This window comes from Martes martes (genome assembly GCF_963455335.1).
Source record: "Martes martes genome assembly, chromosome: 6".
NCBI lineage: Eukaryota > Metazoa > Chordata > Mammalia > Carnivora > Mustelidae > Martes > Martes martes.
Genome location: NC_137893.1, coordinates 33,702,947 through 33,719,172, shown reverse-complemented (window position 1 = coordinate 33,719,172; position 16,226 = coordinate 33,702,947). Strand labels below are relative to the sequence as shown.

The 16,226-nt window shown below is 34.3% G+C and overlaps 1 protein-coding gene across 1 annotated transcript in view; it reads right to left on the bottom strand.

The window, feature by feature from the left end:
• MMS22L (MMS22 like, DNA repair protein) overlaps positions 1 to 16,226 on the bottom strand; it is a gene marked incomplete at its 5' end in the record, with an annotated part of 123,969 nt that overhangs the window by 88,209 nt on the left and 19,534 nt on the right. Inside the window, 2 exons of the mRNA XM_080806338.1 lie at positions 7,100 to 7,162; positions 14,397 to 14,573. Of these exons, the coding sequence (XP_080662464.1) occupies positions 7,100 to 7,162; positions 14,397 to 14,573 (240 nt within the window). The remainder of the gene's footprint in view (positions 1 to 7,099; positions 7,163 to 14,396; positions 14,574 to 16,226) is intronic.

The window sequence follows — 16,226 nt, the reverse complement described above, 5'->3', positions numbered from 1 at the left end:
AGAAACTTAGAGGGAAGGGTGATACAATACTGTTGGGGTCACTAATAAAAGTAATTATTTGAAAGAGAGGGAACTGAACATGAACAGATTCTTTTTGATAAGGCATTAACTCTTCTAATTATTTCCCCCGCCCAACTCTTTCAACTAATTATTAATCCTTTAGAATATACTCCGGCTTTAAGTCCTCAAGGAAATTTACTGACTTCCCCACTAACAGTGACCTTCCTTTATGCTCTACGGCATCCTATGCACACCTATGTCACAGCACTTACCTTGTTAAATTTAATGTTTATCTGCTTTCAAGTGTCTATAAGCTCTCTGAGAATTAGGATAATTTCCCCTGGGTCTAACACACTGCCTGGTTTGCCAAAGAAACTCTATAAATATTTCATGAATTAAACTGAGATCTAGGTTCTAGTGCCTCTTTTTGCGGAGTAGCTGTACGGCTTAGGGAAAGATACTTAGCTTCTCTAATATAGACAAGTACTCATTTAACTAAAGAAGAGAAGTGTCTGTCCATCACTAACATTCTTTGATTTTATTATTAAAATATTAAACAAGACCCAGGCTCACTCTTGTGGCACACTACTCATATAAATTAAAGCATACCAATTTTATTATACTTCAAGGTTAAAAAGTAGGTTATATTTTTAAAGTGGGTTCATTTTGAAGAATTTGTTTTATTTCACTGGGTATCTGATACTCATTTTACATGTAAAATCTACAAAAAGATATTTAAATCAAAATATATACAAAGTTTGGGAAAAACAATTGTCAGGCATTATGTGACATTTTACATACATTAGTTGTATGTCTCATACCGTCTCAGTTTCATTACCTTTATCACAGAAAAGAAGGTTGGGGTTCAGAAGTTACAAATGGCTTATCCATGTCCACTTGGGAAAAAGCAAGGATTTATGATTCCAAAGCCTATTATACATACCATTCTATGTCCCTTTCCAAAAATAGGAGGGAAAAGAAATGAACATTTAATGTACACCAGATCTGATGAAGATTGTTTTTAGTGACTGCCAAGATCTGAAGCAAAATTTGTGAGGCCAGAGCCCATGTTCTTTCCACTGTGCCCAATCAGGAAGAAATTAAATATCATATCTTAGGGAATTTTTATTTATTAAAAGGACAGGAGAAAAAATTTCCTTCCTTTTCCTGCTAGTGGCTACAGATTACAATGAAAAGCAATGACTTTGAAAATACCATTTTCTCCACAGTTCTGGCAGGATATGTAGGACTGTAAAAGTAAGTCTGTTTAGCCTTTCATTAATTACAGATAGTATTTATTATAAAATACATTTTCATGTTCTGTATATTCCACTGTTGCTTTGTTGTGAACCATTTTCCCTTAGTTTGTTCCTAAAAATTTCCTTTCAAAAATGTGTGTCTGTGCACATCAGTTGAATTAAGGAGAGAAAGAATTTGGCCATTTTTAAGTCCAGATACTCAGAGATATAATACAAAATAGTCAGGAATAGAGCAAATAGACATCTTAGCCCAAATTAATAATAAGATACAGAGCTGAAATACAATGAGGAGGAGTACTGGAGAGTGAACAAGGATATTAATTTTTTCCTACCTTACATTTTCTCAACACTCACTGGAGAGAAAACATAAAAAACAAAAATGTAGAAAAACTGAGATGCTTTCCACAAGTATCATCAAAATAGGTAGAAACCAAAATGGATATTAATGAAACACATAGCATCAAAGAAGTTTTAAAATAGAAATAATGAAAATATAGTTTTTACTAAGAATCCTACAGGGGTACCTGGGTGGCTCAGTCAAGAGTCCAACTCTTCATTTTGGCTCATTTCCTAATCTCAAGGTTGTGGGATCAAGCCTGGTGTCTGGCTCCATGCTAGGCATGGAGCCTGCTTAAGATTCTCTCTCTCCTTCTCCATCTATCACTCTCCATCCTGCCCCCAATTAAAAAAAAAAAAATTCCTACAAAGTCCAATACTTTGAGAGCACACTATGAATAGAGCACATATGAAGATTCAAATCCCAGCTCTGCCACTTCTCAGTTACCTATACGAACCTGAACAAACTCCTTAATTCCACCAAGGCCCTCATTTCTTAATGTGTAAAATGGAACTTCACAAGACTGTCATAAACATTAAGTGCAAGAATGTACATTAAGTGTTAAGTATTGTGCGTGCACAAAGATAGCTCTCACTTTGTTGTCTGCAAGAGAAATACATTTTTTTTACACCAAATATTGACTCTTTTGATGATCATATAATAAATGCAACAGGTTCTCAATGTCATACCTTAAGCTGATATATTTTTCAATTTTGTGTTAAGGTTAAATTCTACCTAAACCAAGAGGTTTGAATGACTAAATCTAAATCCGTGCATACTGATTAGAGATTTTTTAATAAACTAGAAGGCCTGTGGGCCCCTTTTCCTACACAGCCTTAAACCTGCCTGTCTCAATCCCAGAGGCTATGCTCCTCAGCTTCTGCATTTTTCACAAGACCCTGTGGATTGTGTCTCATCTCAACTCTGCGAGTGTGCATAAACTATTTAATGAAAAACCTACCCCAGAATATTCCATAGTGCCTGCTCCTGATCTCTATTTTAGTCCTTTTTAATTTTTATTTTTTCTAAGATTTAATTTATTTGAGAGAGAGAGAGAGCACAAGTAGGGGGAGGGACAGAGGGAAAGGCGGAGGAGGAAGAAGTCTCCCCTTTGAGTGGGGAGCCCGACGTGGGGCTCAATCCCAGGATCATGAGATCATGACCTGAGCTGAAGGCGGATGCTTAACTGACTGAGCCACCTAGGTGCCCCACTTTAAAAGAATGCCTTCCTATCTTTATTTTGAAAGATCAAATTTAGGCATATTAAATTCAGGTATATTCAATACATGAAATTCTTTTATTGGACTAAAAATGAAAACATTTACTCTTTTAACATCATTAATCATCTGGGAAATGCAAATCAAAACCACACTGAGATATCACCTCACACCTGTCAGAAGAGCCAAAATAAAAAACACAACAAAAAAGCGCTGATGAGGATGTGGAGAAAAAGGAACCCTCTTTGCATTGTTGGTGGGAATGCAAACTGGTGCAGCCACTCTGCAAAACAGTATGGATGCTCCTTAAAAAATTAAAAATAGGATTACCATTGGATCTACTAACTGTACTACTGGCTATTTGCCCAAAGAATACAAAAATACTAATTTGAAAGGATGTATGCACCACTACGTTTACAGCAGCATTATTTACAAAACCCAAATTATGGAAGCAGGCCAAGTGTCCATCAATGTATGATTGGATAAAGAATGGTGGGTACACATACACACAATGGGACACTACTGCCATAAAAAAAGAATGAAATCTTGTCATTTGCAAAAACATGGACGGAGCTGGGGAGTATAATCCCAAGCAAAATAAGCCCATTAGAGAAAGACAAATACCTTATCATTTCACTCATATATGAAATTTAAGAAACAAAACAAACAAGGTGGGGAGACAAAACCAAAAAACACTTTTAATTACGGGGAACAAACAGATGGTTACCAGAGGGGAGGTGGGCAGGGGGAATGGTGGAATAGGTGAAGGGGATCAAGAGTACACTTATAGTAAGTACTGAGTAATACACGGAATTGTCGAGTCACTCTATTATAGACCTGAAACCAATATAACACTATTTTAACTATACTAGAATGTATAATAAATAAATATAATAAATTTATATTTAGCTTATTTTATAAAAATAGTAATTTAAAAATTGGGGGTTCATTTCTTTATGCATAACAAATACCTAGAAGAAATCATCAGAAGAATAAAATTTATTTGCAAGCTCGATAATGACGGTTAGTCTGCCTGAGTGGACTTAATTTTAGGATAGGATAAAGTAAGCTGAACTTCAACATTCCAATCAAGATCCTTCCGTCCAAGAAACACAATGATTTTGAATTAGTAATTAGAAAATTACTGTCTCAGGGATGCCTGGCTGACTCAGTCACCTCAAGTCAGGGGTAACTTGCTTTTAGCACAGGTCATGATCTCAGGGTAGTGAGACTGCCCTGCACTGGGTTACACACTCAGCAGGGAGTCTGCTTGAGAGTCTCTCCCTCTCCTCTGCCCTCTTCAAATAAATAAATAAATAAATAAATAAATAAAATCTTAAAAAAGAAAAAAGATCACAGTCCCACATCATTCAAATCTAATCACATTCTAAGTTGTTTTTAGCCTTGGACTCTTTAGGCTACTTGGCAAATGAAAATAATTTTTAAAGAATATTACACTTGTTTAGGATTTCTTTTTATACTCACCCCATAGTCTCTAGTAGAAAACTGTTTCTGTGATGTCAGAAAATGAGGCTTTAGAAAGCAGGGAATATAAAACCAAAAATCTCCCTTTTCATATGAAAACAATAATGCTGTTTTAAAGGTAGAACAAATGTTTACTGTCAACATACACAAATATTAGATAATACTGCCTCTAAAAAACTGGTTTTAGGTAAAAACTATTCAATCATACCTATAGAAGTAAAATCAAACAATATTTAGTTTCTTTACTAACAAAGTACAATGTTTCTTTACTAACAAAGTACAATGTGTGTTTCTAGAAAATCCTGTGTGGCTAGAAAAAGATTTGGAACATTATTTGCTTAATTAAAACTACAGTGGCATGCCTACTGATTATATTGACAACTGCTCTATATAAGGAATGTATGTGTTTTAAATATTGCAAATGGACTCTTTCACTGTTGGAGATAAAGTCAAAGCACATAAGCATGGTCAGATTTTAATTTACCTCAATGGGGGAAAACAGATATAATCAAACTGATGGCTCTATTCAAACATATTATTTATTCTTTATGACCACCTACTGTACCCACAAAATTGATTTCAAGAACTCCAGCAAGTAGTACTATACTACTTACAAAATCTAATTTGATACAATCAAGGCATGACAAAATTGAAAGATCACTAGAAAAAATGGACTTCTTTCTAAATATTATAATGACTTCTCTCACATGAAAAATGATTTTGACTTTATGCTACATCTAAATTCCCAGAAAAAGTTTCTTGGATTAGCTATACTATCTCTACTTAGGAAATGACTGGCTTCTCATAGTTTGCTCAGGACTTTTCTGGTTTTAGCACTGAAAGTCCCACAAGCCAGGAAAATTCTGATGGTCATACTACCTACTTCCTTTTTTTTTTTTTTTAAAGATTTTATTTATTTACTTGATAGGGACAGCAAGAGAGGGAACACAAGCAGAGGCAGTGAGAGAGGGAGAAGCAGGCTTCCCTCCAAGCAGAGAACCCGATGCGGGGCTCTATCCCAGGACTCTGGGACCGTGACCAGAGCTGAAGGCAGAGGTTTAACGACTGAGCCACCCGGGTGCCCCATACTGCTTGCTTTCAAGAATTACTTATTTATCAAGTTTAGCTAACACCATTAAAATACTAGTTATATTGTAAAAATATATTATGGAGTGTCAGAACAACTTTTATCACATTATGAGTAAGACATTTCCAAAATTTTTTTTTCAAGTAAATTGAGTTTCCCTCATTTAACATCAGAATTAGAGTGAGTCATAAATTCAAAGGAATAAAGAATTAATTTTCAAGCAACTAAAAGGGTTTAAGGAGGGTTTTCAATCTCTTGGCCAAAAACCAAACTTTTCTACAGAAGAGATGGTGATAAATTCTTTCTCCTGTTTGTCCCAGACAAGCCCAAGATAAGTATATGGGTATTTACCCATATGAACCTTTAGAGCTGCCTAAGAAATATTCTGTAATTTAAAACCTACTTAAAACCATAAATTCATAAACTATTAAAGCTTAAAGGAAGTATAACTAAGAGGTTTTTAAGCTAAGTTATGTTAAGGCATTAAGACTGGATTAATAACTAATATAAAGAACAATAAACACTTTTTAGTGATTCCTTACATTCTTGAAGAAAAAAAATACATGTAAGAGACTTTCCAAATTACTAAATCAATATGTTCTCAAAAAGAATGAAGGAGAAAGCCAATTAAAATGACATAAAAAAATAAAAAAATTTACATGGTTGAGATAATAGTTCTTTTGTTTCTCATACAACTTACATGAGCACAAATCTTTGGAATTCTAACCTAGAATATTTACTCAATTAGAAGATTCATAACTAAATGTACTTATTATATGCTTGATCTAAAAAATTTAGTTAATATAGACAACGGAAAAGAAAATTTCATGCTATTTCAATGATTTTTAAAGATATGGCTACAAAATAAATGAGAGTATGTGTGTTTGTACGTATAAATGGGTACATATGTATTTTTGATATATGTATTAATCTTGTACTATCATATTTCTTGTTTGTTGTTTATTCCTCTACAAGTTTTTAACAATCTTTATTTCCTAATAGAAAAGTAATCTACTTCCCAAATTTAAAAATACTCTTTATTAAAATTTCCCCTTAAATTCTTACATAAGTAACTTATATTACAAAACTTCACAGAACTACAATACAGTATGTTTAAAGATGTAGTGAATAGCATATTTAAAACTATTTTAAAAGGAGGTCAAATCTGACCTCTGGGCCATGAAGCACTACATTAACAGCTCTGCAGAAAGAGAAATGATAACGTATGAAATGAGGGCTCGGAAACTAGGACCTTATCAGTTAGAGTATGATTCAAGCCTGTAAGACAAATTGCTCAGCAAGGCAAGTCACCTTCCTGCTGTGATGAGGATATAGCTGAATTTCCAATGCCACTATCTCCCTCATCATGTCTCCTAGACTTGATACCATACAGTCAAGGAATGGCTTATAGTTTTGAAACATCTACTACTTATTCTGAATATATTTTGTCAAAGTCACCAACTGGGATAATTTTATTTGTCCTTCAACTGGCAACTCTGCTTAAAATAAAAATCTTCAAAGGATAGTCACTCATAGGAATGATCTTATGTTGACCCTTCATTAACGAAGAATGAGGATTCTACCTCAGGTTTTTAATAAGTAGACAAAGTTTATTATTTAAATCATTTTAAGAGTTTGCTTGGTTCTTATAAATAAAATCTGGAACATTAAAAATTTAGCAAAACTCACAAATTGTGTCACTTTAAAAGCATACCTGAACATTGATGGACTTTTTAAGCAGTTCTTCTACAAAATTCCAATTTGATTCCATTTGTCTCTAGAAAGAGAGAATATTGCACCAAAATTATTGCTCTTAATTATGCATTCAAACTATAGTATAGCAAGCTAGTTGTGAAGTACAAACATCTTTATCATCAGACATCATTACAATTTCTTGAATGTCTAAAATTACTTGGACAAAGAGTTATGTGACAGACTTGGTAGAAAGTTTTTTAACTATTCCAATCCAATATAAACCTTATCAGAAGTTGTCCTCATTAAACAATAGGATTTCTATAAAATTATAAATGTTTTAACAAGTATTTAATTTTTGTTATCATACATAATCTATCAGGAAAAAAAAAACACAAAAAACTTCATATAGTTTGTGGAGTTTTTTTAATCCCTTGAGTGTTTTTCCTTATTCTGTACTCGCCAGAGATTTTTTTCATTTTATGCATAATAATGTCAAGAGAATCTACTCTGGTAAAGAAGTAACTAAAAATTTTATATAGAAAATTTAAAAATATATATACACAGTGCTACTTCATTTAATCAATGGTCACTTATCTGGCAACCCCAACTATCTGGAAGACTCCTAACAATAAGGAAGAATGCTGAAAAGGACTTTCACAAAGCCAAAATACTTCACAAAAGCTAGGCACTGAAAATGACTTCACCTTCCCACAGGAAAGCCTGGAGGACCTTCTCATAGGACACATGGTTCACTTGATACTCAGTTCTTAAAGCTTTGGATATACAGACTGGTAAAAATCAGAAGCAAAGAAAGTACCACTGAGAAGAAGCAAGGAACAACTGGTTTCTGACAAAGAGTAAAAAAGGTACAATAGGTAACTGTAAGACCTCAAAAGGCAAAGCCAAAGGCCTTAAAGAATAGAAGCAAAGAGTCTCAGCGTATCCTACCAATCTGACTATTGTTCAGAAGGATGAATCCAAATGACTAATAAAGGGTTAAATCATGTTCAATATTCTTGATTTTAAATGGCTGGATAATGTTCACATAAGATGCTATCTACCTAAAATCACTAAATAAACATTTCCTTGATAAAGGTACTCAGTGACTATGGTAGTCACCCTCTAAAAATGGTCCCAAATGACCCCCGTCTCCTGATATTCACACATTTATTTAACTCTTCACCCATACCCCACTCGACACTGTACCAGGGTTGGTCTGTCACTAACAGAACATCAACACTAATAGGAGTGATAGTATGTCACTTCCAAAGTTAGGTTAGAAGGCACTGAAGCTTCCATCTTAATGAAAATCTCCCTCCTGTTAACTCCATCAGGGAAAAAACCATAGTGTGAACAGGCCTGCAGAGGCCTATGTGATCGGTAACCAATGTCTTCTGACAACTGGAAGTGAATGAGAAAGACTGGAAGTGAATCCTCCAGCTCTTTAGAGACTAAAGCACCATAGCTTACCACAACCTCATGAGGGATCCTGGGTGAGAACCATCCAGCTAAACTCCTACTGTATACCTGACACTCAGGAACTGTGTGAGATAATAAATGTTTATTGTTTCAAGCTGCTAAATTTTGTCACACAGTAACAGATAATTCATGCAACGACTTGGTTATTTTTAGCAAAAGAATTACTGACTTTTTATTTTTATTTTTTTTTTAAAGATTTTATTTATTTATTTGAGAGAGAGACAGAAAGAGAGCATGAGAAGGGAGAAGGTCAGAGGGAGAAGCAGACTCCCTGTGGAGCTGGAGCCCTGATGTGGGACTTGATCCCGGAAATTGGGATCGTAAACTGAGCCGAAGGCAGTGGCTTAACCAACTGAGCCACCCAGGTGCCCAAATTAATGACTTTTTAAAATACATTTATGTAAGTAAAGTGAGTGCAAAACATTTATGAGAAAATGTGTAGTAAAGAATTTGGCTTTGCCCAAAGACAGTCTGCCCTTTACTGAAACCAAGGATTCAGGTAAGTAATTTTTAGGCCCCTGGAATGTTATACCTCATAGGAGTATCTTTGTTTGCCTGGGGGCCCTAGAGTCCTACCAGATAGTCTAATGATGTAGTTGAGGGTGGAGGAGGGCCATGGCCCAAAACCAATAATGTGACTTACGCTAAGGGCCATGGAGACCTGGACAGTTGGTTTGAAGACTGAGACAACCATGTGGTTAATCAATCCATCATGCCTATGTAAAGGTGCTCCAGTAAACACTGAACACTGCAGTTTAGGCAAGCTTTCCTGGTTGGAAATACTCCCTTCATACTGTCACACACTGATGCCAGGAGACTAATAAATCTTAACTACATGGGGAGAAAACTAAAGGAGCCCTACATTTGGTGCTTCTCCTCGACTCTGCACTATATACCCATTCTAAGCTTATCTTAAATGTTATCCTTTCCCTATAATAAACCATAACCCTGAGTATAATAGTTCTCAGTGAGTTCTATAAGTCTAAGTAAAATACAGTTTTGGGAATTCTTGGGCTTGCAACTGGTGTCAGACATAAGAGCAGCCTTGAGATTGTGCCCTAAAACTTGGTAATTGGCCCTAAAACTCTTCCAAAAGGAGATCATTTTAGGGCACTGGGTGGTTCAGTCAGTTGAGTATCCAACTCTTGATTTCAGCTCAAGTCATATCAGGGTTGTGGGATCCAGCCCTACAATGGACTCTGTGCTTGGCAGAAGTCGGCTTGAGATTCTCGCCTGCTGTCCCTCCCCCCACTTCCAAAGGCCCACACATTCTCGCATGGTTTCTTTCTTTCTCTAAAATAAATAAATAAATCTTTAAAAAAAGAGAGACCATTTTGTTCCATAATACTCAATGTACACTGTGTTAATGTCTTTACATTATTACTTCCTCAAAAAAATTTTTTCCACTTCACAGATAACATAATTAAGTCTCAGAGAGGTCATATATACAAGTCAGAGCAAGGACTTTGCTCCAAAGCCAGTATTCCTTCCATTTTCTGACAAGCCTTCCCTCAGCTTTCAGTAATTCACTTTTATATCTCTCTTTACTGAGAAAACATCACCACTAGTCTCAAATAAGCAGGAAGATGACAAGACTGGTATATTTAGCTTTATAATTTGATAGTGTTAATGAGTATATTTTAATTTTTGTTCTATCAAGGCATTTTGAATCACAAGAATCATAGAGAAGTAACATGATTCTTGTCCAAGGACTTTCAACTCGGTAGATCAATATTGTGGCTATAATCTCAAACAAAAATAAACCGTAATTCAGATTAAAGAATGGCACCTATATCACACCCAGATCAAGTCTGAGTAAGGGACTATGTATCAAAGGATATTTTTATTTCCACAGCAAAATTGAACTTTGAGCATCTACATGTTTTTTCTACATACTAAGTTATACATAATTCCTCCAATAGAAACGAAATAAGTAGTTATCAATTTTGGGCTATGTTTTTATATTTCTTATCCCACCATCAAAGCTGAAATACCTCCTTAAGCCTCAGGATAGTGGTGTCTCCATCACAAATATAAAATAGATCCCTCGTACTCCACTTCCAGCAGACTAGGTAACTTAGTACAACTTTCACTTTAAGGTTATATTTCAGACCTTTTATCTAGTCACCATTTCAGATGTTTCAAAGATGAGCATCAGCTGGCCTGACTGATTGCACTATGTTCTGAGCAGGGAAACTACTGTTAAACTGATCCCTGCAATGCCTAAAAATATTTTTTCTCTTTAAAGTACATTTGCTTTTAAAGTAGATGACAGGGATTGTGAGAGGATAACACACTCTTATCTAGGTTGAAAGAAAAGCATTAAATAGAAATACATGAAAATCTGAAGCCTCGAGCATGAGAAATGAGATACCAAATTTTCCTTATAAGCCTATATTTAGCAATTGGCAGGTTTTATGAATTAAATATACATATAGGCAAAGTTCAATTCACATAGAACTTTTAAAATAAAATTAAAAATTAAGTATATCTGAAACCTATTTAAAATGTAAAGATTTCATGCTAACTTTCAGAGCAAAGCAGTTCACATTTAAAAACTGAAACATCTCTATGGTTATCATAACACTAGAGATATTCTCCACTGCAGAATGTAGGCCTAACCATTATCACTTCCTATCATCCTCTCACACCAGATTACTTATTAGTGAAATAAAGCATGCTTAATGCATGGCCATTTTCTTTTTTTTTTAATTTTTAAAATATTATTTATTTATTTGACAGAGAGAGAGAGAGAGCGCGCATGTGCATGCACAAGCAGGGGCAGCAGCAGGCATGGGGGAAGCAGGCTCCCAGCTGAGCAAGAAGCCCAACATGGGGTTGGATCCCAGGACCCTGGGATCAAGACCTGAGCCAAAGGCAGCCACTTAAGGGATTGTGCCACCCACACACCCCTGCATGGCCATTTTCTATATGGCAGCTGGCTATAATACTATTATCATAAGAAGAAAACAGAATTCAGATAATTTTCAAAATTCTGATCTAAATATATCCCAGACCCAAATTAACATCCTATATAATCTCTCTGAAAGGATAAGTCAATATGCCTTTATGTTCATAAATGAGAGGGATTATATGACTTAGGAACCAAATTGACACATTTTTGAGAGTAAAAGGGAAAACTAACTAGATACGATGAGGGGATTATAGGCATAACAGGGACTGTCCATGGTAAACTGGTACACATCGTTACTGTACCAACAGTCTATTCATAAAAGGTGGTCCTTAGGAGAACCTTAATATCAAGTTTATCTATGTGATAAAAACAGGCTGACATTTAAGTACTGTGTCCCTCAGTTTTGTTACCCATGAAATGGACATATTACCCTCTCATCAGCTTCATAATACTTCACTGAAAAAAAAACTGTGAGATATTAAACACTTTGCAAACACAATATGCTGAAGATATCACCCCTAAGGAAAACTAGTATCAACAGAGAGCTTGCATTTTTCTTTAAAAGCTATTAAAGAGTTCAGAAACACTTGAAACTCTGAGGACTCATGAATACAGACAGGCAAAGTCTATTTTATATATACACATATAAATATATACTATACATCCTTATTATTTTTATCATATGAAAGGTTCTTTTTTGAATATCATAGCTTTTTCCTCTTAAAACCTCCTACATAATTTAAAGAATTAAGATTTTTAAAAATATATGTATCTTAGCAGAAGAAAATCACACAGGAACTGTTGACATTAAAAGACAGAGGTTAAGCTATTTTAAATACAGACAATTCAGTTACTATCTTGATTCAGAGCTAATAAAAGCACTAATTTCCTATGGAGTTCTCTGTATGAAATAAAAAGTGATTTCAGCAATGCAACTGTGGGTGGTTGTACCAGTACAATTCAACATTACAATAGTAATAGTAATGATATATATTAATGTAGCTAGATTATGTACCATACTGGGAGTACATGGAGGTCAATATCAACTACTATTGAAATACACCACTCATTCACTTAAGTGTTAATGGCAATTCCAGCAAGCATTACTAATCTGGAAGCATGTTCCTTGAAGCAAGAGGCAGTACAATCTGTTTCATGTATACCCTATCATTGGCACCTATTATTATGATAGCCACTCAATGGGAACTTAGAAGTGCTTAACTAATTACCATATTTATTTACACTGATTAAAATCAGAAATATGTACTTGGGGGAATTAAAATGGGAAGCGAAATAAAATGCTTGTGTAAAGACATTAAAATTATATGTAAATTTTTGAGTTCTTTTAATGTTGTTCTAGTATCCTAATAATTAAAAGAAGTGAAACTATTATTTTCACAAAAATACTCAATAAAAGGGTTACTATTATAATAATGGCAAACTGTTAAGATTTATTGAGTATTTACTATGTATCAACATTGTAAGGACTAATGTACAGAAACAAAGGACATACAATCCTTTTTTCTGGGACATTCATTCTATTGATCTCTCTCAGTAAATTGGTAGAATGCTTACATGCATTAATACTGAGCTGTGGGTGAGCTTCTCAGAGTACTTTCTGACTTATTAGTTTACTTTGTATCTTGGGATCTCCTAAAAAGCTTTATTATTATCAGGGAGATTATTCAGAGGACCTTTTGAGGACCTTTCCATTTCTATGATACTAATATCAATGTTAACTGATCTTCAGATCCATGCATGATTTCTGAGCTGACTCTGTCCAGTATTTCAAAGACAGGAAAATTTGTCAAGGAACAGGTTTCGTAAGCAATGATCCCTGTGTCTGGTTAGAGGATGAGAACCAAGAAACTTTTTTAAAAATATGAATTTCCAAGCTCCAAACCAGACTACTAAACCAGGATCTCCAGAGTTGAGATCGGGAAATCTGAATTTTTTAAAAAACTCATAGTAGGTCTGATGATCAAAAAAAGACCAATATTGAAAATAGAGAAAGGCTGGCTTCAAGATTCTAGACCTTTATTTTATGGAACTGATGGGCCGATAGCATACCATGCTATTCACTCCTGAACAAGGAAGAAATTACACACAAATTGGGCTTCAAATAAATATGTCTACTAGCTAGTTTTAGTCTTAGGGGTTTTTAAATAACTGTGTAAAAGTGTTTCTAACTAGAAATTAATATAATTAAAATCTATTTGAAGTAAACCTCGTGGTTAATAGATTATCTTTATAAAAAGCTTCCTTAAATTATTATTCTGAGGAGGGGGCACCTGGGTGGCTCAGTGGGTTAAAGTCTCTGCCTTTGGCTCAGGTCCTGATCTCAGAGTCCTGGGATCGAGCCCCGCATTGGGCTCTCTGCTCAGCAGGGAGCCTGCTTCCCTTCCTCTCTCTCTGCCGGCCTGTGAAATTTGTCTGTCAAATAAATAAATAAAATCTTAAAAAAAAAAAAAAGTATTATTCTGAGGAAATAATTTTACGAAATTATTCATAGAAACTACTACTTCATTACTGTAGATATATGCTTTCTTGTCAGCAATCTTACAGATGTTAGAACCAGAAGACATTTTCTGAACAACTCAATCCCATGAGTTCTGGATAGGGGAAAAGAAGCCCAGAAAGGCTGAAGTAATTTACTTAAGGTCACATAACTACTTAATAGCAGAGCCAGGATTAGATCCCAAGTCTTCTATAAGGTGTTTTTCATTTAACAATAAAAACAAAGATTATTATTTTTCTAGATGTTAACAGGAAGGTCTACAACTTTAGATTCGGAAGCTGAATTTATCTCTGTAGGATTGTGATCTAATTTTTGTTGTTTCTGTGCTCACTTATTTCTAATTTGTCTACAAAAAAATACATATTAACTAATAATATAAAGCAGTTTTAAAAAATAAAATCTTACCATTTCGTCTGGTGTTCCATGGCGATCAAACTGGTAAAATGATGCTACATGAGTGATGATCCACCAACTAAAACCTAATGGATCCCTGGGCTGGATTACAGGCACAGAAGGTCGTCTTCGGTCACTTGATTTTTCAAAGAGTGTTTTAAGGAGTTTATTCAACCAGTTCCAAAATGACTACAGAAAGAGAGGCAGTATGATTCAGTTAGATAAAGAACATAACCTTTGGTTTGGGCTTTTCCTCTATTTGCACAATTAAATATACACACAGATAGGAAAACAGAACATATTTATAAAACTTAACGAATAACAAAAACACTCAAGAATTAGAACCTAACTAGTACTTCACAAAGATCCTACATGTTCTACAATCGCATTTTCTGCTGTCCAGGTGGAGTCATCATCCTGACCTTCGTAACAAATCATGTCCCTCCACCCCCCCACCAACCATTTTTTCGTTTTGTTTTGTTTTGTCACAGAAGTATATAAGTCTAAATCATACACTCTTTGATTTTCCACCACTTTTTTTTAATGCATGTTTGTATTCTTAAGTGGCCCAATTCTATTCTTTCATAACTGGCTTCTTTTCCTCAATATTGTGTTTCTGAGAGTCATCCACTTTAATGAGTATAGCTTTAGCTCATCAGAGTATTCTAATATAGAACTATATGATAAACCATTTACCTGATATACTGTTGCTGAACATTTGACGGTTTTTAGTTTTTTTTTCTAGGTATTTGTCCATTTCATAAACATAGTCAAGTTATTAGGCATAGAGTTGATGACAGTATCTCAACTTTTTAAAAATATCTGCAGAATATGAAGTCATGTTCCTTTTTAAATTTCTAGTATTGACTGTAATCATTTCAGGAAAAATGAGCCAATTTTACTAATCTTTTTAAAGAACCAACTTTTGACTGTTTAGATCATTTTTCATTGATCTGATCATCTTTGTTATTTTCAATTTCATAAATTTGTGTTAGTTTTATCTACTTCATTTCACTTTCTTTGGGTTTATTATGTAGGGATATTTTCCCCTAACTTTTTGTGTGATGAATTCTTAGCTCAATAATTTTCAACTTTTTTCCCCTCTAATATCTATATTTAAAGTTATAAATTTTCCTCTGTATCTTAAGCTAGAGTCCCAAAGCTTTAACTAGTGTATGTTTAACTAGTCCCAAAGCTTTAACTAGTGTATACTATTTACTTAAAAATATTTTACAATTCTATTATATCTTCTTTCACCTATGGATTAGAGAAGCATCTCAACTTTCTAAGTGTATGTGTATCTCTCCTTGTAGTTCAATTTTTGTTTTCCACATTTAATACTTTGTTCTTAGTCACATAAAAATGTTAATTTGCTTTACCTTTCTGATAAGTTGAACCTTTTATCAGTACACAATGACTTAATACTTTTGTTGGTTTTAAAGTCTAATTTTCTCTAATGTTAGTTTAATAACATTTCCTTTCTTGTATCTTTTCTTATCAATTCTGAGCTGTTCTGTATTTTATTTTAGATTACCTCTTGTAAGCAGATTACATTCTGTTCTAACACTATATTTTTTAAATGAGCATTTCAGAAGTCCACTTGCAGTTAATGACTCATACATTTAGTTTTAAATCTACCATCTTACTCTGTATTTCTGTCTGTATACCTATTTTTTCCACAAGCAACCCTTTGTTCAGTTCTTTTGGGTTAAATTATTTCTTTTCTCCCCCTCTACTAGCTAAGAAGTTAGTCTACCTTCTCTTCCTTCAGTGATTACCTTAGAAATAACAGCATATATCCAAATGTCTTGATAATACATATCTTTGCTCTTCTCTTAGACA